The sequence below is a fragment of the Ursus americanus genome, chromosome 4, assembly GCF_024610735.1.
Source record: "Ursus americanus isolate L20-20 chromosome 4, mUrsAme1.1.p, whole genome shotgun sequence".
NCBI lineage: Eukaryota > Metazoa > Chordata > Mammalia > Carnivora > Ursidae > Ursus > Ursus americanus.
This window is the reverse complement of record NC_142130.1, coordinates 88,609,301-88,635,940: the sequence shown is the minus strand read 5'-3', so window position 1 is coordinate 88,635,940 and position 26,640 is coordinate 88,609,301. Positions and strand designations below refer to the sequence as shown.

Sequence of the window (26,640 nt, the reverse complement as noted above, 5' to 3'; positions counted from 1 at the left end):
GAAACTGCTACTGTTGGGGCCAAGCTATAGGAGGGCCTCGGGTTATCCTGAGGTTGGATTTTGGAGAATGAAGTGGCTGTGCTGAGGCTCCTCACGGGCTTGGGGACAGGGCGGGTAGGTGTGGAGTGCATTCGGACAGCGCCTCGCAAACTCTGAGCCAGGTTGCGGCCCTGCACCCGTAGGGCTGAGCATCAAGCCTGCAGACACACAGGGAAACCCCTCCAGCGGCAGGCAGATGAGCACCACTGTGGCCCCAGGTGCCCGAGGGAATGGGCTCTGCTGACCCTACAGGGGGCACACACAGGAGATGGGCCTGCCCTTGCCTCTGCTCACCTAGCTGGTCATTTCGGGTTTTGTTTGCATCAAATGTTCTCAGGTTATCAGCAGAAGCTGCTTCATGACACAGGCACACTGGGATGAAGGGTGGGAAGCTCCGTTCTCGGGGGCACCCCTCATACAGGCCTGGACCCCCCTATCCAGGCCAGTAGGCTCTCCTCTCCTTTTTATGAGGGGTTCTTCGTGTAATCACAAAAAAACAGATTTGTCAAATAGACTGAGAGGTGGCCTGGGCATGAGAGGGAGTGAGAGCACGGAGTCCCATTCACTTGCTGTTCTCATACCATCTCCCCACAAGGGGGCGCGATGGAGCACGATGTGAAAACCCGGCCGCCCGTGGTTCTCAGAGTCCCCACACCAGCCCCGGAGGCGGGCAGCACCAGGGACCTCGTTAGAAACCTAATCACCAGGCTCTTGCGGAATGGACGACCTGGAGTTGGGGCCCTGGAATCCGACGCAACAAGCTCTCCAGATGATTTTTTTAGGCAAACTAAAACTTCGGAATCTTGCTCTAGACCGTCAGGGGTTTGTCAGAGTTTCCATCTCCCCCCTCGGTAGTTATTTGGGCTCATGACCCAGTCAATATGCTGGAAGCTTCTGCAAATAGAATGATCCCTCCGGGGCGAATGATATCACTGACTTCTTAGCAAAGGTTTTACTGTGCCAGAGATTAACTCCAAGGCTGGGTGCTTCCACAGCTCAGTCTTGTCCCCTCCCCTGGCTGAAGGCCCTTTCTAGAATGCCGCAGCTTCTCTTCCTGGAACAGGACAATTCCAGGATGGGCAGGCAGATGGATGCTGGGAAAGCAGCAGGGATGAGCCATCCTTATGTTAATACCCTCCACGCCCATCCGTCTAAGACCTCCCTGAAAGCCACCACAGCGTGGCCAAGCTGTCATTCCAGGGGGCCACAAGTGGAGCATCCGCCACTGGGCGGGTCTGCAAATGAATCTGGAACCTGGACCCTCTGCTCAGCCCCCCGCCCGGCCCAGCTGTTCTTTGTGGCTTGGGGCGTTGGCTGTGCTTTATTAAAACAACTGCTTCAACCATGAACTCTCGGGAAGGAAGCAAGTCCCGATGGCCCACTCTGTTCCCTGCGGCCAGCCTCTGCCCAGCCACCGTGCGAGCTTTGGCTTCTAGGAAGCAGCGTGATGCCGCCAATGTCTTTGGCTTTCATGAGCAAAGCCACCTGGGAACCACTCCTCAGTTCGGGAGGGAACATCTCCTGCGTGCCCTGTTCTCACCCAACCTTCCTGTGAGTGAGTCAAGGAGCCCAGGGGTGAGGCCATTTCTCCTTACAGGGCAGAAAGCCGTCCTTGCATGGCAGGGACTTGGATGAGCTCTCACGGAGCAGAGTCTCCCCTCGAATTTTCAGGACATTCCTTTCTGTGGGGATATTCGAATATTGTTTAGAGCTGCAGTTCTAAGACTCATCCCACAAACCCTGGGTAGCGCGGTTTGCCGGGATACAAACATCAGGCTCTGGACCCCGGCTGGCTCAGTCTTCTGAACATCCCCTTAGGTCACAGCTTCCCTTGGAAGATATCATGGATGCTGTACACTCTGAGCCCAGAAAACCCATGTGTACGACACACGCAACATACACACACATTTGGCAGACAATTTTATAAGGTTCACAGGCCCTCCTGAAGCTCGTTCGGGAACCTCATTCACTCATTCGACAAATATTGACTGAGGTCCTATGGTGAATTGGGCACTAGCTGGTGGGTGCTGAGGATTCGCCATGGAAGAGGAGCAAAGCCTGCCCGCCAGAGCACACAGCTGAAAACCTTGGGGTCCTCGGCGGGGGGTGGTACTTCTCCCCACAGGCTGAAGGTGGGACACCCCTCCCACCCAGCAGGCTGAGGGTGGTACTGACGCCCCCCACAGGCTGAAGGTGGTCCTGACCCCCGCCAAGTTGAGGCTGGGACCGCATTCACCCCCACCCCCAGGCTGAGAGTGCCATTCTTGGTTGTCCTAAGGACACCGGAGGGGATGGCTGGGATTGGGTGGGGCTGGACCAGGGCTGCTAGACGCCCTGCAACATACAGGACAGGGAATTGCCTGCCCCGATGGCAGGAGCCCCCCACTGAGAAACACTGGCGTTACTGGAAACTGACAACCGGACCAGGGCTACCCGCCGCAGCGCCGGTGGTGCGAGGGACCAGCAGGCACATTTAGAATCACTGAGGAATCGGAAATGAGGATCCAGGAAGAAACATAACAGGAAACGGCTTGCTTTGGATTTCAGAAGTTCTCCTGAGTCTTCAAGTTTTACGTGGTCTGGTTTTGAAGAAGCTCAGAGCCAAGCAACAGCAACAGCAGGGCTAGGGCGGACTGAGGCCGTAGGTCCAAGAATCCCAGGTGGTGGGGCCAGTTTGGGGTGCACTGGAGGTCTGTTGCACGTGGGAGGGTGGGGGGCAAGAGGAGCCCGCATGGCTTCCTACTCTGGGCAGCCCCGGCCTTCTGATCCATCCACCCGGCAGACCCATGTCAGAGCCGATGGAGCCCAGAGAAGCTGTGTGACTCTGGGCTGCTTGTCCCAACAAATGCCATCCCACGTCGTCCACCTATCAGCCTGCCTGGAGACCAGAGGAGGGCTCAGTTGGCCTCTCCAGGCCCCAGCACGCAATGAAAAGCAAAGATTTTGTGGGGAGATTCGTCTCACCACTGTAAGCCAACAATGTTGGCTTTGAATCGTCTTTTTAGCTACTGAACTGACCCGTACGATGCTATTTTAAAAATTCTTGTGGGTGGATGCCAGACCAAGAGAACCATTACAGACCTGAAACAGGCACTTTGAACTAAAAAATATCCTTTCTTTGAAAATTTAATATTTAGAAAAACAAACGAGTTTAAAAACTCCATTATTCAGAGCAGGGTAAATGGAAAAGACATTTCAAATAAAAGAGTTTTCTTTAAGGGTGGAGGGATATGGTCCTTCTCTCCTTTGGGAACCAGGATAAACATGGTTTGCTGGCTCCCTTTCCCGGTGAAAAATGAGAGGATAAAGTACAGCAAATAACTTTTCATGGGCATCTCGGCGTGATGAAGGGATTCTTATAACTAACTATAATCCACTCACAGCTGAAATAATATTGCAAGTGACTCCAGGCAGCTAAAAATGATCCCCAATTAGAGCCCACATAGAATTCCAAATCCATGTGCTGTCCCTTGTAATTTTGTGTAGTTAGACACATTTACAAAATGGAGAGAGCCGTGATACCCCCTTGGAAGGATTTGAGTCTGGGGCACTGGAGAGAATATGGGAAAGTCTTCCCCAGAAAAGCATGGTCTAAATAAATTGCTTTATTACAAAAGTAATACATAAACACAGGCTTCATGGAAACAGTTCAAAGGATACAGAAATACTCAGGGTAAAACCTGAGAATCACCCCTCTCCATACCCCCAACCATTCTACTTCCTTTCCCAACAAGGTCCATAATTTTAAAAAGCCAAACCAGCCCCCACGGCAAGCTGGCCACTGAGCAAAGCAAATAAGCAGGCTTTGCTCCTATTATGAACAGGCCAAGATACACTATAAGATGGTCAATAAATATTTATTAAGTTCCTATGAAGTCCAAGAGACACAGAAATGAGCAAGATCATGTCCTTGTCCTCAAGGAAACTCACAGCCCGGATGGAGAATCGACATGAAAATTAAAGTTAAAATAGCAGGCAACGGAGCCCGGGCCTGTAGGCTGCGAGGATGCTGGAGTCCGTAGGACTCAGAGAAGTAGACGCTCTTCGCTCCTCATCCTGAGTGAGGAAGGCTCCTGGAGGAGGGGGTGGGGGGAGGGTCTGTATCAGGGAGGATGGGGCCATTATTTTGGGGGTGTCAGGCCAGCACTCCAGGTAAACGCAGAGACACTTGGGAGATAAGGTGGGAAATGGAAGGGGATGAGGTGATGGGAAGAGGGAAGGGATAGGTGGAATGAGGGATAGAGACCAGGTGGGGAGTGGGAAGGGGATAGGTGGGAAGCACATTACATTACAAAGGTCATAATGCCAGAGGGACCGCGTGAGAAATCTGGGTACCACTCAGCAATACGGAAACTCAGGCAATGGTTTTTCATCTTTAAGGGAAAGGCTATACCAACGTCTCTGGGGACATCCCACCCAAATCCTCTGGCTAAGTGGCCCCGCTCCCCAGGATACACATTGGAGCTGGAGCTCCCAACTCTCCCGAAGGCTTCTTCAGGCTTGGCCTGAATGTAGGACACGGGAACCTCATGAGCCTGGTGTCTCCTGCCAGGTGAGCCCACACCCCCCAAGGCTACACTGTATTTTCCCGGGAAAATGAAGCTACTTGGGCTGCCTTCAACCCTTGAACAGAATGGCACACGTGGGATGGCTCGTCATATAGGAAGGCCACAGCGGATGTGCCATAAAGGAGGTCTCTCTGGTCAGAGCACATAGTCGCGCACCTGCAGCTGATGTCTGACCGCCCCCCCCCCACCCCATTCTCTCAGCTGTGAACTTGTCTGTTCCCGCCGTGCGGCTCTACCTGGAGCTGGGACTTGGTGATGAATGAGGCGAGCGGGGTCCTTGTCCTCGGGGAGCCTTGGTCTACTGGAGGCTCAGCATCCCATCCAGATGCCGGCTCTTCCGAAGTACGGCTTCCTTGCAGAGGCACCACTGCAAGCTGCCAGCCCCTGAGACCTCGGAGTGGAAGTCCCTGAGGCTGGATTTTCATGGGGGTCTAGAGTAGCTGGGGGGAGGGGCGCATGGAAACCTGTAGGGGGAGGTAGGGGAGGGCCCATGATGGCACCAAAGCCCAGGCCGCCTTGTCCAGCCTGTCCTGGGGACTCAGCAGCTCCCTCTGGGGCTTTCCACTCAGCCACACCAGGTAGTAACCCAGGAGCTTCAAAAGTCCCAACGTGGCTTCCAGATAAAGCGTTCTCCCAAGAAGGGGGCTCCGGTCTACGTGGGCTGCCAGGTAGTTTCGTGACGACTGAGAATTGGCAAAAATCAAATTACTCTCAGGGTTCAGTTCTTTCATAATTTGCCATTGATAAGAATATTGGTAACTTTGTCACGAAAGGCATAACACTCGTGGCTTTCTAGCGGACGCTGGAATCCCTCACGCGGCGCCAGAGGCCCTGCAGTATGCACTTGTTAGCTCCTTCCTGGCCCCGGTTCTGTTAGCACCTTTGTAGTCCCTCCTTCCTGAGCTCCTGCTTTCTTGTTTTCTTTTTTGTTTGGTTTTGTCCTGGCTTTTTTTAGATTTTACTTTTAAGTAATCTCCACGCCCACATGGGGGGCTCGAACTCACAACCCCGAGGTCAAGAGTCGCACGCTCCACCGGCTGAGCCGGCCGCCCACCCCCTGAGCTCCCGCTTTCGATGTGTGCTATCCCGCAGCATCTCAGGGATCCTTAGCAGCGGTCATAAACAGATCCGTTGGGTACACAAGGCAAACTGGGGCGTTACAAGAACAGACACATCTTTATTGGAATGTGAGGCAGTAGTTTGGACGAGAGGGACCAGGGAATATGTTCCAAAGGAGCAGGAATTTGACTTGGACTCCATCAGGCACATGTCAGGGTGGGAAGAAGTCATGAGGGAGCCAAGCAGAGGGAGTGGGCCAAGGAAAGGGGAGGCAGAGCAGAGTGCCTGGAGCCCCGGACCCAGGGGAGGGAGGGGGGAGCAGAGGCAGGGGTAACAGGGACGAAGGAAAGTCACGCTGAACGCTCCCACGGGCCCCACGCTTCCAAGCACTGCATGTGCGGGAACTCACGAGTCCTCACCAACAATCCTGTGTGGTAGGGCCTGCTGTTAGTCTTCCATTGAACAGACAGGGCAACTGAGGCACAGAGAAGTAACTTGCCAAAGCCTTGGCTAAACAACAGCAGGGGGAGTCCTACCCTGGACTTACTGCTCTGGGCCACCATGCCTCCTGCCTCGCTGGGAAGGTGACGTACTCAGCTAGAGCTGCTGTAACAACGTTCCAGGGACTGGGGGGCTCAGACGAGAGAAATGGAGTCTCACAGCTCCGGAGGCGGCAAGTCCAAGATCAAGGCACCCGCAGGGCTGATTTCTTCTGAGGCCTCTCTCCTTTTGCGGACACATGGCCATCTTCTCCTCACATGGCCTTTCCGCAGTACACAGTCGTCCCCTGGTGACTCTCTGGGTCCAAATCTCCTTTTCTCGGTAAGGACACCAGTCAGATTGGAGTGGGGCCCACCCTAAGAGCCTCACCTTACCCTGATGACCTCATGAAGGGTCTGTCTCCAAATACAGTCGTATTCTGAGGTCCTGGGGGTAAGGGGCTTCACCATGTCAATCTGGGGGTGGGGGACGCAGTTGAGCCCACGTGGGGAAGTACCGTCAAGGAGTCTGACCACCGGAGTGAGACGTGGACACTTCGGTCTTTGGCGGCAGAGCCGGGAGAGGCTCGGGCTGTTTTGGAAGGATCACGGCGGCAGCTGCGCGGAGTGGGGGTGAGGGGCTGTGGCCCTGGAGCCTGGCCGCACAGGGAGTCACCTGAGTGGCTTTTATCAACCAAGCGCCCCTGCGGGACCCCGGACCAACAGACCCGCCTGGCCAGGTGCGGCCTGGGCGTCTGTGATCCGTGAAGCTTCCAGACAGCTCCGACGTGCTACCCAGAGCGAGGACGACTGCATCGGAGGGAAGGTAGCCCGGAAATCAAGACAGCTGGTGGGAAAAGGGAGCGAGATTCAGAAACTAGATCTGTCCAGGCTCCCGTAGCGCGAGAGTTGTCACAACGGCTGAGGCGGGTCACTCGAGCAACTCGTCCAAAGGGAAATGATGGCTGTGACCCGGAATGCCGTCCCTCCGTCCAGGGTCCGGATGCCACCGTGTTCCTGGAGGCCACGCTCCACCACCTGACCCCCCACGCTCGGACCAGAGCTCGGAAAGTAGCTCTGCTCAGTGCCCCTGTTGTGTTGATGGGACAGCGGAGTCCAGAGAGGCACGTGACTTCTGCTAGCAGGAATACAGCCTGCGCTCTCGCTGTCCCGGGCGACGGAGACTCACAAGGAAACCAGCAGCTTCTCAAAGACTGGGCCCAAGGGCGGCCCATCCCGTTCCTCTCCCAGTGCATTCCTGCCACACCCGGCTGTGAGGACGCGCTTGTCCTTGGTGCCCGGGGCTGTGCGGGGCGGGCGGCAGCCAGGCTGGGGTCCAGGCGGCTGTGTCTCCTCTGAAAAGGACCCTCGGCTGACCAGTCCCGGGACCCAGCTCTGGAGATCCAGAGGGCCAGGCGGGCTCCTCATCCCAATGGAACTTTCTTCTCGAGGCTCTAAGAGCCCGGTCCCCTGCAGTCTCTCCTAACTTGGCAAACTGACCCCGTGGAACACAAGAGACCACCTGCGCCTGGGACATTTCCTGCTCATTGTCAGCAACTGCATAGATGTGCTCGGGTCCCTGCTTTCCCGGAGCCTCCATTCTAGTGGGGGAGACAGAAAACCAGATACACGCATCAATACATCATAGGGCGCTTACAAGAACGATGAATGACAATTCTTACGACTGATAAGCTCACGGCCGGGCCTCGGGTCTTCTCGTGGGAATTTATCTTGGAAGCCACGGTGCCTCCCCAAGCAAGGCCTTCGAGCCGCACGCAGCCCGGGGACTGAACGCCGATGGGTCCTCTCCTCAAAGCCTCATTGGGGAGGAAGGTGTGAGCCTGCAGGACAAGGGGCCGGTCCGTCACAGCTCCGGAGCGGCCGCCATGGGCTTGGCACCCCGGGGGCTACGCAAGTGTGCACGGCAGACCCTGCCCTCTGGTTTGGAAGCTGTGGGGGGGGACGGGGCATCCGCAAAAATCAACTACAAGGGGAGCTACCATCGCTACTCCTTAGTGCTGTTCCTGTGTCAGTCTTCGTGGGGTGCGGCCTGGTCCCCGGGGATCTCACAGTCTCGCGCAGGGGTGAGTATCCGTGTGTCTGGGCATCGGCCTCCACGCACTCTGCTTCACATGTGAGAAGTAACTAGCAGTTCGGCAAAGGGCTGAGTCGTGGTGAGTCGTGGAGCTGGGCTGGGCGGTGGGGAAGGGAGGAGGGTAGAGGTGGGAGGACGGAGGTGGGGCAGATGGGGCGGGCTGGGACCCACTCGTGGCTTCAGCGTGACCAAGGACCCTGCAAGGTGGTGATGGAGGGGAGGTGTTAGTTGGGTAAGACGAGACAGGCAGTGTGGGGTGGACAATGGGGGGTCCATGGACCCGAGCCCTGGGGGAGGGGGGAGATGAGGCTCTGGGAGGTTGAGTCACACGATCTCTAAGGTGGGGAAAGGCCCTGCGTCCATGCTGTCTGCACACGGCTCACCTCCTCCCCACCACAGGCCCAGCATGTGGGGACCAGTGATGAAAGTGGGCATCTCCACCAAGTGGTTTGGAGGTCAGAGGGGACAGTTTTCAAGAGGGCCACTTGGAAAGCCACTGGATCTCTGTTGGGAGCCATCATGGTTACTCGAAGGTGGCCGAAAGAATGTTAGCTCGGGATGCTAGCAACCAGCTCTGTAAGGGGCTCAGCCCGGGGCTTCACCTCATCAAGCATCAACGTCGCCTCCTGCAAACTAGAGGCCCATGTCCCCTGCACCTGCCACATATTCAGGTGATAGAAACCTGGAAAGTGTTTGGATGACAGCAGCCATCTATGGGTTTTCCATCAGCAACTCGGAGAGGAAGGCGCCGGCCAGGGAAGGCTTCCTTGAACAAGTGATGACGGAGCTACGCTAAAAATTGAGCAATGGGAAGGGGGCAGATCAGGCAGGGCCTTACAGCCCAACTACAAGATTTGAGGCATTAGCACCCAAGGACTGGGAACCCCGGGGTGATTGTGAGCAGAGCAGTTCCATTTTTAAAATAGCTCTCTGCCCACGGGGTGGAGAAGAGGCTGGAAGACAGGGAGCCTGGAGCAGGGACCGGTTAGCAGCTTAGTGGTCCTGACAGGAGGGGAAGAGACTCAGTCACTCTCAGGGCCTTTGCACCTGCTATTCCTTAAGCTTAAGACACTTTTCTCCCTGACCTTTGCAGACCTCCACCCCCATGTCACTTCTCTAGAGAGGCCTTCCGGGCCACCCCATCTGCCATGGCCCTGGCCTTCAGTCCCACCCTGGCCCATGCCATCCAGCACTAGCTGAAATGACTGCTATCTGTCTGCTGGTGGTTTCCTCTGGCTCCTACGAGCTCCATGAGAGCAGGCACCTTGTCTGCTCGTGTTTCCCTGAGCACAGCCCTGTCACCTGGCTCCATGTTCCTTGGCCTCGACCGTCAAGGAGTGGCCAGGAGATGCAGGGCGGCTGGGTCCCTCCTGGTCTCCCAGCAGCTGCTCCGGCCCCTGACTCAGCAGGGTGGAGGGGAGGGGCAGGGGAGAGAGGGGAAGAGGACGGGCAGGGGTACTTCTGCCTCTTGAGGGCGGGGTGGGGTGAGGGTTCCTACCACGAGGGTTCCTACCCTCCACTATGACAGTGGAGGGTCGTGCTGACGACTCAGACGTGTGGGATCTCCCCACAGTGGCCTCCGAACAAGGTCATGCCCCACAGGAGAGGGGTGTCCTGGCTTCACCTCCTCTGCCGCGACAGATTATAGGGTTCGAGGCGTGCTGGAGGCCTGGCACATGGAGCAGGCGCAGCCCAGACAGAAAGCTCTGGACCCTGAGCAGTCCCTCAGGGCGTCCGCGACGGGGCAGGAGAGAACTAATATCCCAGTCTTCGAGCATGCGGGGGGGTGGCTGCTCTGGAGACGGCGTTTTGGGGTGGCACCCCCTTGTGACACATGTCCCTTATCCAAGCTGTATGGTTGCTTAAAAACAAACAAAAGGACAAAAGAACGAGCTCCTGGCATGTTTTGGGGCTGAACGTTCCAGTCTTTGCTGGTGAGAGAACACAAGGCCCCAGAAGGCAGTGATGAGAAAGAAAGGATCCAGCGACCCAAGGCATCTGTGAGAGGTTTACTGTGGGGCGCTGCATGGGCCTGCCAGCACGGTCCACAGGCGTGACATTTAGAAGCCTCGCACATTCCATTTGCTCCGTTGGCCTCCCCGCCGCCAGCCATGTGAAACACAGGACAGCTTTTCCCGTTTGCCAAGAGTCTGCGGATGAGACCGTGTGCATGGCGCGTTTAGGGAACGTGAGGAAGGTGGTGATAAAGCTGCTTGCTTCAACACAGGTGGGCCTCCCACTGGTGGAGGAAAGGGGCTTTGATGTGTGCACGAATGAATGAGATGTCCGAAGGTTGTAAGGAAGCCGTCCAATCTTCTCTCTGAAATCCCTAATCTGCAAAACCACATTTTCCGTAACGTCTTCAAATGCACGCAACCCTCCACTGCCTAGATTTCTTGCAGGAAGCCAGTAACATGGACTCCTTCGTGCTCAGGGACCAGGTGCAAATGCCTTTTCTCTCCAGTGAGAATGAGCAGAAGGCTACGATCTGTGGGGGGCTTACTGTCTGTTTGGGGCTCTGACTGTCCCTCCATATGTACACGAGGAGCCTGAAGCACAAAGAGGTTAAGTGACTTGCCCACAATCACACAACTAGTAAGGGGCAGAGCTGGGATTTGAACCCATGCTCTGAACCACCACCCTGTATCCCTTCCTAGCGTCTCTAAGAGCCGAGGATACAGTTATGTTGACCCCTCCGGCTCCACTCTCTGCCCACAGAAAAAGAAAATATTCCAAAGTCTTCAGAGAAATGGAAGGAAATATCACAGTGAACTTGTACATTAGCTGTGTTGATATCTCTGGCGCCATGTTTTTCTGGCAGAGGCCATGAGCGCAAGCGGAGACGCTGTGGCCACCGCTCTCGGGCTGGCACCGAGGGCATCTCTGGCAAGGCCGTGTCTTGGGAAAACCCTGCTGGCGGGGTGGGAGGACTAGAAAGGTGGAGGAGGCTGTGCCCCGAGCAGCTGCCACAAAGTGCTGGAATCCAGCACCAGCCCCCACTGCCAGCGGGGGGGGCGAACCACGTGCGGGAAGAGGAACCTAGTCTCCATCTTTCCACAGCGGCAGCAGTGATACGCCGGGCAGCTGGCTCGGAGGGGCTGCTGTGGTCACGCGGTACAAGCCGGGGGGTGGGGGGGGGGTGGGGGGTGGGGGGGGTCTGGGAGCCGCCTTCGAGAGCGTCACTGTAGCTCCCAGAGCCTCAGGAGGGCCCACCATTCTCCGAGATCTGGACTTCAGGAACAATCCAGGGGAGCAGCTCTGCGCGCGCGAGCACACACACACACACACACACACACACACACACACACACCCTGTGCACAGCTTAAAATAACGATCTGAGGGAGTGTGTTTAGCCCCATTTTGCCCTGATACAGTCTTACAGCTGATCCTCACTTTTTACAAACAAAACCTTTATATATATTTTTGTGATTCAAATCCTATCAATTAAAAATGCCGGGGGAGTATTTAATTTAAAGGATCAAACTTTCTCCTGAGAGGTAAAGGAATAGCTACACCCCAGGAAACAGTCTGGAAATCTGGTTTTTCATGAGTGGAGTTTCCTTAAAGAAAGGCCCAAGAGCACTCTGGTTGATGTGAAATAGTCACATAAAGCTACCATGAACTTTGACCTTACTATGTTCCCCTATCCCACCAGATCCAAAACATCAGACATTTCGAAGAAGACGCTTTTTTTCCCTTTCTCTGTGCATTTTAGGACTGCTGGCAGTCAATGTAGTTTCCGTAAAAATTCTCTTGGGTATTTTTGGAACTAAAAAGAATAAATAGGATTAACGAATTTTGCTAGAAGAAAAAAAAATGAATATTCACTCTCGGAAATAATTTTCAACTGGCCAGGAAGCAGGGCTGTGATCGGGTAGGCCCGTTCGCAGCTGTCATCTGGGTGGATGCCACCCCCCACCCCATTTCGGGGGTAGACCTGGCCGGGACGAAGGTCGCCACACCCTGGTATCCCAGGTCCTTAGCCACCTTCCTAGACCAGATGAGCAAGACCCCAGGGGCAGCCCCCTTGCAAGGACACCTTTTGGGACGCTCACAGCTAAAGGGAAGGAAACCGCAGATGAACTCTGGTGTCCTTTCTGGGGGTGACGTGGTGTACCGAGAACGGAACCCCAGTGCTTCCCTCTTGTTCATTGCTCAACCCACTCATTCAAACAGCATTTCTGAGAACCCAACCCACTCCAAGCCAAGGTGATCGTACAGTGTACTGAACACGAATTGCTGTTTTATGGGTGAGAAACAGGAATACTGCGATTTCCTATGTTTCAATCTACTATTTAGAGGGTTTTCTTGAGCTGGTAATACCATGTTTGTTTTTTTCTTTTTCTTCAGATGGGATCAATGAAGGCATAGAGAGCCCAGTCACCATCTGCTCTGGGAGTCTGGATCTGCCCGATTCCCTTCCAGAAACAGGGCAGACACCAGTTTCCACCGTATGTGTAATGATGCAGTATTTTTTTTTACTTTACAAAGGAATGAATCCTTGCTTTAGATCAGCTTCTCCTGGACACCCTTTCATGCACAGGCGGTCTGGGCTTCGGCCCATCGGCCACCACTCTGTTCCCGCAGCTCCCTGGGCCCTGCTCTGTGCGGTGCGGAGAGGCGGCTGGCCTCAGGAGGGCAACGCAAAGCCGCAAAAGGAAGGTGATCTCATTTGTCCCCTTCCTGCCCGTGCCACTGCACCAAAAGTTCATTCATATGACAAATCAACACCAATTATGAAATGAAATGATTTAAGGGCCAGTTATTTTGGTTTAACAAACAACACACACACACACAAAATCTGCCATCTTTAAACTCTGGGGCCAAAGAAGATCCCCGGCATGACTTCGCTAATTTAATTAAAAGATGCCTTCCCTCTCTTTTATCCAACTTTTTGTTAACCAGATTCTCTGAGAACAGGACTGAAGTACTTTAGACCAAATTGCACGGTTTGGGGAATAGCCAAGAAGAATAAGATCAAGTCTAAAATATAGAACTAAGATTCTGGGATACTTTTTATGCTACAAATACAGAGCATGAACTTATTAAATGATTACATTTACTCAACAGTAGTTACCGAACAAATACGCAATGGCCAGTGGGTGGGACCAGGGTTTCTCAACCTCGGTACTGGTGACATCTGGGGCCAGATAAGCCTCTGGTGTCGGGGGGGGGGGGTGACACCACGCATCGTAGCACAGTTAACCGCGTCCCCAGCCTCCATCCACTAGATGCCAGCAGCACTCCCCCTGGTTGCAAAGCACTGGGTCACACGGATACTCTCCAATCAAATACAAACTGTATGGTTTGGGTGGGGAAAGAGCAGTGTCTTAGGGAACAACGTGTGTCAGCTTCGCAAGGCAGAAGGAAGCCTACAGAACGATCGACGGAGAGGGTCCTGTGGAGAGAGTTCACGGTGTGAGCAGCATTACCCACCTTGACAATGGGTCACTTCTAGCCAAACTCAAAGCTGGAGAAGAAACATTGGCTTATATGGGCGAAGGGGTCCTGGGCAAAAGATGGGGCTCGCTGCCGTGATCCTTGCTCCACGAGTGGGGGGGGGATGGTTGGAGATTTCTCCACCCACCTTTTTGACCTTTGCATCAAAGTCCTGACATCTGTACCCAGAACAGCCACTTCTCTTCCCGGCTGCATCTGGCCCCTACTGCTTTTAGGTCTCAGCTTAAGTATCACTTCCTCCCGGAAGGCTTCTCTGCCCCAGTCCCTGCTGCCGCCCTCCCTGCCCCATCTGCTCTGGGTGTCCTGCTCAGGGGTGATTTGCGTCCATTCCTCTGGCAAAGAACTTAGCACCTGACCACACTCACCCCACCAATGTGTACGTGGCCTGCAGTAGTTGGGTTTCTCCTTGTTAGAACACGGACTCCAAGAGGACAGGGACCCTGTCTCTACTGAGAACCCAGTGGGGCACCTCCCCCCAAATATTTGCTGAACTGAAGAAGGAAGTCACTCTTCAACTGAATGGCTGAGGAGGATGGGTAAGCAAAGCTCACGGTGGGACTCATCGCAAAGAGTTTCGTCGACGTGCACCCTGGTTATTTCTGCAAAGGCGACGAGACTGGCGTGTGTGAGGCAGAAACGGACGGCGACAGCGGTATGGAGGGCGTGAAGGTTCCCATCTCCACCCACATGTGCTGTCGGATGTTCAACAGACCCTGAGTACGATCCATTTTCAGAAAAATGTTTTATGCCCTGAGTCCACTCACGCACCTGTCAATGGATCAATGACGCATACTGAAAGCCCGAGGAGACAGTTAACCACTCCGCTGAGTGGCCGTTCTAGTCTTCAAAACCCGTCTTGTAAGGGGTAATCCTCTACTCCTTGACTGGGGAGGGGTGGGCAGCAAGGTGAGAGGGAGGGCCGTTCAGAGAAGACTCGGTGAGGAGCGGACGGGCTCTGTGTCTCAAAGCCCGAGCGTCCTAAGGGACACGCGGCCCGCTGGCCCCCTGCTGACATCTAGTCTGCCTGGTCCCCCCATCACCACCGGCAGGTTCCAACATCAAAACACAGAGACATTTCCGTCTAACTTTTACATGAAGAATTTAATTATCTATACACGGAACTAATTCAAAAGGGTGTATTACAGTTGTAAAAGCCGCAGGTTTATATATTTATATATCTTACATTCATATCCATGAAAATACTGAAGGGCGAGGAAACGAGGAGCAGCCCTCACCCCTGCACACGGGACTGGAGGAGGGCCTCACACACTTGCCAGCACAGACAGCTGCTCCCAAGGGAGATGTAAAAACAGAAGGTAACTGCAGGTTACAGAGGCATTAGTGGAAACTGGGAGACTGTGCTCGAGGCTTCCCCTACCCGGTCTCCTGTGCTGTCGGCAAATGGGCACGTTTATTGAGAGCTTCCAACTAGTGTTTAAAAAAGACACACACGGCTACAACACATCAAACACAGACACAGACCAGGAGCTCCGTTTCGTATTAATCTGCAGAAATCCCACAGTCTAGTTAAAAAATGTAAACATTGGAAATTAATTGCAGGGAGGCTTCTATACATTCTTTCTTGTCAAGAAAATTACTTGTTCGAAATAGGTCATTCCGTGAAAAGGAACGGGAATAAAAACGTCACATGACAGAGACTGAGACGAGATTGTGGGTGTTGTGGATTGTAACAACCTCAATGGTGTCGTCTACTGCTTTTCTGGTATGAAAACACGCCAAGTTAAAAACCCAAAACAGAAAACACCAACTCAACCAGATAAATCTGAGACCGAACAAAAACACAGGTGCTTTCTCATGGGGCTACAGGGTCACTGTGCAAAATCAAATTAACGCCGTATGATTAGAGCATCGTACAAGGTAGTGGCTTCTGCCGTGGAAAGAGCGAACTTCTTATGTACAGGATGTATTATTACATGCTCAGCAAGGTACATCTGATAGACGCAAACAAGCACAAACACCTTGTTTAATTGGGGTCGTTCTACATGTCTTTAAAAACAGATCTACTGAATTCCTCTGTATGTCTACTGCAGGGGGGGACACCCAAACTACACAATTTAGTTGATAACACTGGACAAAATGAAAAAAAAAATACATCAAGTCTCAGATTTATGGACATTTGGAACATTTTTTTAATAGCACATGCAGCATTCCTTGATAGTGGGTCTTTTTGCAAAACCGAAATAGCAAAGGAGTAATTTATTGATTTTTATTAAAAGGCTAAAATATATTTTTTAAAAAACACTTTTAAGACTATTGAAAGCACCTGTGCAAAGGTGGGGGGGACGTCAATTTGAGTCACTAGGAAAGCCACGAAAGGACCCACTACCCTGTGTATTTTTGTAAGGTTCGCTTCTATCTCTGTAAGTAATAGCCCCACATCGTCATCACATGCGACTAAGGTAAACTGAGGTAAACTGCTCTGCAGTGAGTTCTTCTACTCAGAAGGCAGTAGGTGATCATGCTGGAAGTCACATGATCAAGGCTGCATCTCCCATCATCCCTCTGGGCAGTGATATGGGATAGTGGGTCTCTTTGAGGACTTTCAAGCCTGAGGGGGGGATGGACAACATATGATTCCTAGAAAAAGGAGGAAAACAACACATAAGCAAAACAAAACAATGAGCAAAATTCAAGCTAGGAAAATGAGTCAGGCATGTAAACAGCATGGTGCCAAAATGATTAAAAGAAAAAAAAAAAGGAAAAAGTGGGGAGGGGAGGGAGGGGGCATGCTACAGAAGGAATGAAAAAAAAAAGAAACAAAACAAAAACCAAAAAAACAAAAAACAACCCCACAAGATCAAGTCTTGCATTACAGAAGGTCTTCAAAGAGACTGTCGTGAATGCGGCAATGGTCTGGCTTCCTGCCCTGCAAACATGGCTCAGCAGAATCAGAGCACTGCCGCACGTGTGACCGTGAGAAACCAGAGGGGGAGGCAGCGCTGCCGCCAGGGCACTTACATTGCTGGCTTGGGTCCGTGTCCGCGGTCAGCTTCACATAGTTGGAGGGGAAGAGCCCCACCTGGCCATTGACTTCTCCTCTCCACCAGTCGGGGTCATCCTTGTTGAGGACGTTGATGATCTGGCCCTTGCTGAAGGCCAGTTCGTCGTCGTTCTGGGCGCTGTAGTCGTACACGCCGATCACTTGGCACACTGAGGGAGACAGGGCCGGGTGAGGGCCGCGGGGCGCACACAATGGGCGGCCCGGGCTCCTTACACACTGCTGCGCGCTAGGGTCGCTTTCTCGGGATGGGACACCATTAAGTGGGTTGGCTCTGATGGGCTTTTGCAAAGCGAGGGCGAGGGCATAAAAACCAAGGCGACAGCAGGATTTCACACTAGGTCTGTAGCTGGTGTGATCCCTTCCTCTTTCTGATGTGTGCGCGTCAGCAGAAAATCTACAATGACGGCTGAATGCTCTCGAATCGCTTCTGTGTGAGCGGAGGGCCGCGCCCCTGGAATGCTGACTGCACAGGACAGCAGTGTATCCTGGGGACGCAGCCACACGGTTCCGCTTCCTTCCTTCTCCCCTCCCCGCCCCACTTTTTAAAAAGTGGGAGGCAATTAATCAGCTGATTGACCCCCACCCAAATCCAAATCTTACTGAAAAGTAAAATCAGTATTTTCTTCTGCTGTTATCTTTGTGGCTCACAATTTGGTCTCAAAGGAAGAAATCGCCCTGCTCACGAACGAATTTTCCTCTTCTCACTTTCCCTCAAACCTGTGGGAGGTTAAACTGCTTTCGTTTCCCGGCCTTGGCACACTTTAGATAAGTCCGCACAGGCAGGCTGGGCCTCTCATTAATCTTCCTCAACTAAGCTATCTATGGGGTTAGGCTTTTCACTGAAATCCTGAATCACTCTGGCAAATTATTTCTGTGGGTTTCAACCAACCTGATGAAGGGGCTCCCGCCAGGCCCCCCCGAGGGCAAGGAGGTCCGGCTGGCACCACCCCCTCCGCCCACAGCAGGCCGCAGTGCAGGCAGAGGCCCAGCTGGGGCTGGGAACAGTCCCGCTTTGCCAATCCCTTCATTTCTTGCAAAGACTGCCAAGTTTTAATCGTATTTCACTGGGGATGTATAGCACAGACATGAACGAAAATTCCACATTTTCCACAAATGCCACCCAAGAACCGGTGGCTTGAAGCCCTGAGGGCAGATTCCTGCTCCCCTAACCTCGCCCATCTCGAATATTACCCAAGCATCTAATTTGGTCTCCTCAGTCAGAAAATAGCCAACCGGCTCAGGCGCAGCGCCCTCTGTTCTTTCGAGTCCTTTAGGAGAGCGTGGGCAACATCCTGCCCATTCAGCGAAGCCCCCTCTGTTCGCAGGAAATGTCACAGGGAGTTATTTTAGTCTTCAGTGAGCGCACATTACAACCAACAGACCCCCGTGGCCTCCAGCTCCATCTCCTGACCTATTTAGACCCCGGACATTTATTTTTAGGAGTCCCTTTTTGTCCCCTCACCCCCTAGCCCAAATCCCAATTTAAATAGCTGGAAGGAAATCAAGAGAAAAATCTGGCTTTAATGCCATAGCATTCATGACTCCTTTAGGAAGACAGTTCCAACAAGGGCTCTGTTGTACCCAGAACAGCAAAGCTGCTTAGATACTTGGTCCTTTTGAAAAACATATCCCATATCACATCAGCTGGGGATCGGTCCCCGGCAAGTACAAGAAGTGTTTACAGCAGACATGAGAACCACTCTAAGACACTCCATGAGAAAGCCGAGTGGAAACACTACGGGGACCCGTGGGCCATTTCCAAGGAGAGTTCGTACGCTGCCTACCTGCTGGGAATGCCGTCGGCTTAGGCGGCTCCGTTGGAGTGATTTTGCTCGTCCCAGGGCTTAAAAGTTTTACGTAATTAGCGGGGAACCAGCCTATCTGGCGCTTCTTCCCACGTGCCTGGTAAGACAATAATGACATCAAAATGCTTAGAGGGTTCATGATCATTCAGGAGACAGGCTGCTTTGCAACACAGCACTTACACGGGTGTACGTAAAACTGAGAACCATCTGGTACGAACAGCAGAACCTCTGAGCTCCTATATTACACACTGAAAACAATCCAGCCAAGCCTGGGATGTGTTTGCACGGGCTGGACTGTGTGGGTCCCAGTTCGGTGTAACATGATATATCTAGCACAGAGCACCCACTCGAGTGGCACCAGCTCTCATGTGTGACTTCCAGGTGACATGGAGATGACGGCGAATGCCAACATTACATATGGATTTGAGCGTAACAGTGATGACAATGGTAATCAAATCCTATTAATAATAGCAGGTGACGCGTCCTGGGTGCTTCTGACGAGTCAGGCCCTGCACCCCGCATCCCACGTGTCTTTACGTGCACAATTGCAGAGGGAGAATACTAGGGCTACTCCCGTTTCCCAGATAAAGTGAGGCCCAGAAAAGTCCAGTGACGGTTCTGGGTTACAAGCCAGTTAGTGGAAGCCAATATTCACACTCGCGCCTGCACTCTTCTTATGGAAAACACGAGATAACACGCACGCAGTACATACGCAACACGGGGGGTCTAAACCTGACATTGTTTTCAAAGGGGCTGGGCTGAGACCTGCGATTCTCTGAGGTGGACGAGTCCAACTGGGAATCATGGGAAGCGCTATGAGCACCTAACTATGTCAACGGGAACAGAGAACTCACACACACACACACACACCCACACACACACACACACAGCAGCTCTAGAAGCAAGACTCCGGTCAGAACAGTTGCCTTCGAGGACAGTGGTGGGAGGGAGACCGTTCTCATCCCCCTTGGCTCACTTTTGAATTTTAAACCCTGGGAGTATATTACATATCCCCAAAATAAGAAAATAAAACTAAAAGAAAAGAAGACTTCCTCTACCTTAACTCTGCCCCCCCACCTGCCAAATTACGGAGAAGGAGCCATCTGGGTTACTTTTAGAACATGGATCAAGGTTCCCTTTCCTTGTGGTCTGACAGACTTCATGCCCTTGGCTCAATGACTAAAGCTTTTATTTTTACAGTGAATCCGCCCACGACTGCAGCCTCTCATTGGCGAGTCCCCACGTGCTCCTCTATCTAGTAGGCCACCATATGGTTTGCGATGACTTCACAAGGGCAGAACACAGAGCTCACTGACAATTTCTTCGTTTGCGTATCCACAATGAGAGAGCCTCTGGTTAAGGCACCGGAAGCCTGCCCGCACCTGGCAATACACCCATTTTCCTGTGGATTGTGAGAACTGTTCAAAACTCTCTTTTGAGCAAGGTGCTAGGAGGGTGAGGACAAAAAAAAATATGGTTACCGCCTTCAAAAAGTTGATAAACTGCATGCAGACGTAACAAATGTGTGTGAAAAGCTAGTGATATCAACATCAATATTAGACACCAAGAGTGGTGTGGGCATCGGGACCACCATGGCTCAGGGGAAGAAGATGTCACTTCTGGAAGAAGTGGGATGTGGCCAGTTCTGGTGGTGTAGCTTGGGAGGGGGGGGGCGGTGGGAGACAACCACTGGGGAGGCATGTTACTTCCAGTGAGGCTCTAGAGTCTGGGGGAGGGCTTGTTTTCAAGCGAGAGCAAATCACGGAATGAAATGAGGCTGGAGCGGAGAGGTCAGCGATGGCTGGTAAGACTAGCAAGCTCGGGGCTGAGAAGGGAAGAGGGGCATCTGTGGGCAGCCCCAGGGGACGACGCCAGCACAGGAGGACCAACAGGAAGTGGGTCCCAGGACCCCGGAGGTCAGATGCTTGAGCCAGGAAGGTGAATCTGGTCAGCCCCGCCAGCAAGCTGCCCAAGACAAGTTCAATCTCCGCCCACACTCTAGACTGTGCTGTCCATTCTAGCCAAGACACATTTCTGTAGTCCACTGGCTGGCCTCACGCCCTGCTGGCTCTTTATTTTTTAACTAGCTGCCCCACGTGCACAGAGAGGTACTTACTCTTCAGCTCACTACAGTATCCATCTTCCCTCCTTGACCAAGGTTTGCCTCGACAAAATGGTGAACTGAGGACATGGACGGAGACACACACACACACACACACACACACACACACACACACGAGAACTAAGCATGTTGTGATGCACAGACGTGGCTTTCGTACCACACCGTATAATTAACAACGGCACGCTCTGCTTCTATAATGCCATGACACGTGAGGACACTGCAGGCGTCCCCCATCATGACTTCTCCCTCTCCCAACACTCACTCTCAAGGCAGGAGTCAAGCAAATTTGATTCATCTTTTGAGAATCCTTAGCTCTCACAATTCTGCTACTGGCTGTCCGAAGCTTAGGGAACAAACACACAGATTCAGATGATGTGGCATCGCTCGCTCTCCAAGCACAGGACTAGGTGGTGCGGGGTTATGTTGTCCTTCGCAATGAAATCATAGCCCTTTGAGATTTCACATGTTCCAACAGGGACAGAAAATTTTAAACAAACAGAAAAGACACTAACTTGCAGCTCTCCTTCCCACCAACCGCCTGGGTTCTTTTTTCGGATCAAAATCAGCTGACCAGGGGCCAGGGTAAGCTGCTCGGGACCGGTAGCAGTGTAGCAGGCGATAACCTGCGCGATTTCTGGAAAACAAGATCAAACATCGAGGCGCAGTGTTACGGTCAGGAGAAGAAATTCGAGCAAGACGCAGCCACCTCCCGGGTTCACCGATGAAGGTCATCAAAGCCACTGCCCTGGGCTGGTCTTCTACTAAGTGAAGACGGCCCACTCAGTGGCCCCTGTTCCACGACCTACCATCCGGATGCGGCAGTCAAGGGCTCGGGGGATCTTCTGGTTCTGCTCTAGGACTTCCTCATCATCTCTCAGAACTTATTCACCAAACTTCCCTCCATGAACCCCATTCTTGCCCCCAATTCCCACACCTTCTGTCCCAGCCCCTCCCCCAACCGCTGCCAACGCCCTGCTGCCCACACACGCAGGGGTGGGTAAGTGAATAAAGGAACTCGAGGGGACCTTTCCCACCTGCCAAGTAAGTAGAAAGAGGAATTCTATCTTCTCCAGAAACTTTCGGGCACGTGGCGCTAGCTGATTTAGATGTGGCTTTAGACTCTCAGGCCCACCCACGTGACCATTTTTTCTGTGGCTCACATTTTGAGGGGGATCCTTGACTATCAGGTGGGAATCACGTAAATGCACATTTACTTTCATTTCAAGTTAAAAAAAAAGGATTGGGAGTTAAGAAGAGAATTTTATGCAAAAACAGTACAGTATAGGGGGAACAAAAAACGTAAACAGTTCTGTACTTTCCCTAAATGTTAAAAATCTCATAGGAAGAATTCCATCAGTACCACAGACTAGGCTCTGAAAAGTACATTTCTACTGGCACAGGAGGTCGAGTACGAAAAAACAAAATCCTTCTCTGAATTCTGGCATATCCGCGGTGACTGCTTTCAGAACTTCTAGAAGCAATACGGAACGAACTGTTCCAGTCCTCCACACTCTCTCCTCAGCATAACAGATCTTGAAAGAAAGAAGGAATGAGGGACAGAAAGCAAGAAAGAAAAGAGGTAAAAAGGCCCCCTGTACTTCCTCCTGCAAAGCACATTAGCAACCCCCTCTGACCCTGTTCTGCCATCAGCCGCGGGCCACCACACTAGGCGCGCCAGGCTGTCGGGGGGCAGGCCCGACCCTGCCAGAGGCTTTGGGGAGGTCAGGGGAAGCAAGAAAGAGGCCAGCTTACATACACCTTGGCCCTACTGGGAGCCCTCCCTGGGAAATCTGTGCTGGGGGTAAGAATTCTTCCCTCACGCGCCAAGGACTAGCTCTAGATTCCAAGAGTTTTTCGTCTGGAGAGAGTCCAAATGAGTGTCCTATTTGGCCTCAGATTTCCCCGCTCCTCAAAGGACCTGGCACGCACAGCCAGCAATCTGCCCCCAGCATTCTTTTCTGTCTTTTGTGTCCCTGAGCAGCTTGCTGGTTTCAGTACAAAGTTAAGCCCATCTGGACCCTTTGGAACGACAATTCAAAATGTAAAACACTCACAGTTAAAACAGAGATGGGACCCAGGGGTTCCAGCGGTCTGGAGTCTGACTAAAATCCTACAACAACCCAAGAACCCGCTTTTCCTTGTCAGGTAAGCCCACCTGGAGCTGAGCACCAGACCCAGAAACACCAGCCCCTTCTGCAAGCCTGCTGGGGACGCCCCCATCTACTGTCTCCTACAGACATGACAGCAAAAATGCTCAAATGACCTAGAGGAGGGGGACGTGCCATATAAACCATATTATTTCACATCTGCGTCTTTCCCCTTGCGTTCATGGTACTATTTGTAGAACATGTGATTTTGTTTCAATCAACTACAGCACTGAATTCAGAGGGAGGACTGTAATTTCGTACCTTCACTGGGTACCTGAGGAAAACCACCCCGTGGCTTCTAATTTAATGGAAACTCTACTTTGTCGCTCTTTGAAGCCCCGCCACTATTTCTGTCCTGGGACTGAACTGTGCTGTCAGGAAAGGAAATGAGCTTCCTGGACCTCCCATGAGGATAAGGATGCCGCGGCTACACCCCAATCTTAGAGCTCCATGCGTTATAACTTGCCACCACCTTGCCTGACTTACTTCTTCGCAACCCACGAGAACATTCTGTCTAGCGATGTCCTCACTCCCCATGTGTGAAGCAACAGCTAGAGTTCATAACCATGTACACACTATTAATGGATTCCAAGAAAAGGACAAACTCCAACCCCTCTTAAGAAAGATTCTGTTGTCTTCCTTTTAGGCGTCCGGCCCTCATGAACAAAGATTGGGAGCAACTGTCAATTAAATTCAAAACAGTGAAAAATAAGCATCAGGGTTTGTAACTTACCAGGTTTTTTTCCTAAACTCCCTGTTTTCCCAGCAGTTCCAGAGCCCTTAAAACAGAGCAAAAGGTCTCATTTGCACACTGCAGAGTTTTGGTCATGCAACTTAAAACATGATCAATGATGAAATGACGACACGAGCCCGCCCGAGCCCCCGGGGTCCCCTGCTCGTTCTGGGGAAACACAGCAGCACTGTATCTGCTGCCATCACATGGGGGTCAGGAAAACGTGGGGCAAAATAAGTACTTTAAACACACAGCTTTATCCTCTTCTTTAGAGAAAAGTGAGCAAAGGATGTGGCCCTGTAGCATCCCAGAGGGCTCAGGTGCAGCCTGTCCCTGGGTCAACCCCAATAGGGGGTGCCAGGCGAGGGACACTCTTGGTCTAGGTCCTGAACACTGAGCTCCTGCGTATGTTCACAAGGCTATTAAATATTTCACATATAAAAACTCCATGAGCCCAACACCCAGATTTACTACATAAAATATTAATATTTTGCTACATTTGCTTTAGCGCTTTCTTCTTCTTCTTTTTTTTTTAAATAACAGAAATAGCAGAGTGGCAATTCAAACATGCCTCCCCCCATCCTGTTCACCTCTTTATCCAGAGGCAGCCACTCTCCTGTGTATCCTTTCCGCCCAAATCTTACACTGTTAAAACACTGAAATTCCTCTACTCATGCCGGATGCACAATCCACAGAAGCAGACCATAGTTGTGGTGGGTATTTTTTTTTTTTTTTTGGCAACTATTAACCTCTCCAAAAGTGCTCTGGGGTTGAATTCCTTTATGGATACTCATGGAATTTTAAACCAGCCAAACAGGACAATAGGGGCTTGGGGCAGGACAGGGGCCAGACTGTAATCTGTCTTTACTTTTCTGAACTGATTTTCATTATTGAGTCCCTGTCTGGCAGTAAATTAAGTATTCCAATCAAGACAAAACAAAACGCTTAATAACGTAAATGACAGTTACTGTAAGAATAAGAACATGTCATTTATCTAACTTATCACAGTCCCTTTATTTTGGTTATGGAAATTTAATAAGCATTGCCCAGGGAAAGTTCGAGTTACAGCTTTTACTCTGATTACGATTTCTGTATTAACAAAATATATAATACCCAACTCCCTTGCTATTTTTAGGCTACATATCAAAATAAAGGAAAGCTGATGAAACGAGATTCCAAATGACCAGTTAACTTTCCCAGTATGGACGGAGAACACACTCCCTATAGTTCATAAAAGGAACAGGGCATTTGGCACCACACCCCATGATAGAGTCCACATAGCTTTAGTGTGTTCCCGCTTTCTTTTTAAGCAGGCTCTATGCCCAACGTGGGGCTTGAACTCACGACCCCGAGATCAAGAGTCACATGCTCTACCGACTGAGCCAGCCAGGTGCCCCAGTGTGCTCCTTTTTTAACACCAGAGCCAGCACATAAACTAAGACATACTCAGAGGGCCAGGTTCTGTCCTGGCACCCCTCAGGAACGCGGCGCAAAGGCTGCCGCAGGGTCTGTGCCACGGAACTTCTCCTACAGAGAAGGGAAGCCAGGACAGGACAACCTCTCCCATACCCAGAGGGGCAATTCTGCTATCGGAGGCTGAGTCTGGTTTTAGCAGGAAGTTTTCCTTATACACTGAACTCTTTATCCAAGGAGAATGAAAGAGCTGACTTTTGAGATTTTTTCATCATTGTGAAATACTGTAGCTAAATGTTTGTCCAAAATCTTTAGCACTGTTGATTCTTCTGTGGCTTGTATTTTAAGACCATGGTTGAAAAGCACCGTATAACTCGGCTTACCTTTAAAAGTGTCAGGTTTTTTTTTTAACGTACTGATTTCAGATGGGTTTAATAGAAAACTATAATTTATCAAAATACAATGTAAGTAATGGGTTTTGTCTTCATGCCTAGTAGTAAAAATTGAGTTTAGTTTTCGTTTTTCCCCTGTGCTCCTGAAATATCATCTGTAGGATTCTTACTGGATCCGACTGGATTCCTGGAGAAAAGCCCAATTCTCCCCTCTCTGCGTCTGCAGAGGACAATTCGCTGGCTGTCCTACCGGAGAGAAGCACTTTCTACCAGGCTTCTGCCAAATTCTCTAAGGGTAATAAGCAGACTCATGCAAAACCTTCCCTGGGCTGCTCTCAAGACCACAGCAAGGGAAAACAAAACAAAACAAAACAACCCCAAAAAACCAAAACAGCTACAATGACACTCCCTAAAAAAACAAAACCCAAGCAAAAGAAAAACTGCTCCTGGGGACTGCAGGGAAGGTGAGAAGGGAAGGGGAAGCACTGCAGCGTGGGGCCAGGCTCCAGGTCCCCATGCTGCAGGTACTGGGGCCTGGGACCCAGCCCAAGGTCCAATGAGAGAGGGAGCTCTGTCCCCCTGGCTTACACCTGAGAAAGCCAGTGTTTCAAAGAAACAGAAAAGAAAAGAAAAAAGAAAAAAAAAAAAAAAGAAAGCCAATTCTTGTTGGTTTATTTATGTGCAATGGGTCTGTTAAATGACTACACTGATTTACCCTGAAATTCTCCACTAACTGGAAATTAGCCACTATGGGACAGGCTCCCAATACTCTGGGGGTGGGGACACCCCACTGTTTCATTAAGCTCACACCACCTCAAGACCACTTGGACCAACTGGATTTTTAGGGCCCCATTTCTGATTTATAAGCATAACAGCATTTAGAATAAATTCAGGCCCTGATCAATGGGCCTGAGATACTAAGGCCTGGCCCAAAGTGTTAATCGATCTCTTAAATCTTAAGTCTTCTTAATGTGTAGGCAAAAATGTAAGTTTTAGAAACTCTCTACTACCCAATGTTCTGGGTCCCGTATCACCAAAATTCTTTTGTTTACATGGGCGAAATACTGCTGTGGGCCTTTCTGTGGGTATCCCAGATCAGTGACCCTGAAGAACTCATCAAGCACATTCACTCCAAATTCTAAGTCAGTCACATGCAGGGACAGAGATGAATACTGAACATTAACCCAGGTGACGCAGACCAGCCTCCACTCCAGCCCCAGGGAGTTCTTCTGCTTGTGGGAAGCCAAGGCTTACCCTACGGCATCAAATGACAAGTTCAAACAATTACAGGTCACTCTGTATTTGC

The 26,640-nt window shown here is 51.5% G+C and overlaps 1 protein-coding gene across 5 annotated transcripts in view; it reads right to left on the bottom strand.

Moving 5' to 3' along the window:
- ITSN1 (intersectin 1) overlaps positions 1-26,640 on the bottom strand; it is a 214,813-nt gene that overhangs the window by 37,701 nt on the left and 150,472 nt on the right. For 4 of the 5 annotated variants that reach the window (XM_045785563.2, XM_045785564.2, XM_045785565.2 and 1 more), the window contains 4 exons: positions 23,530-23,575; positions 21,162-21,283; positions 18,507-18,624; positions 16,680-16,871 (listed from right to left, as the gene is read on the bottom strand). In XM_045785563.2, the coding sequence (XP_045641519.1) occupies positions 16,680-16,871; positions 18,507-18,624; positions 21,162-21,283; positions 23,530-23,575 (478 nt within the window). The remainder of the gene's footprint in view (positions 1-16,679; positions 16,872-18,506; positions 18,625-21,161; positions 21,284-23,529; positions 23,576-26,640) is intronic. The other variant, XM_087861773.1, reaches the window with a different exon arrangement.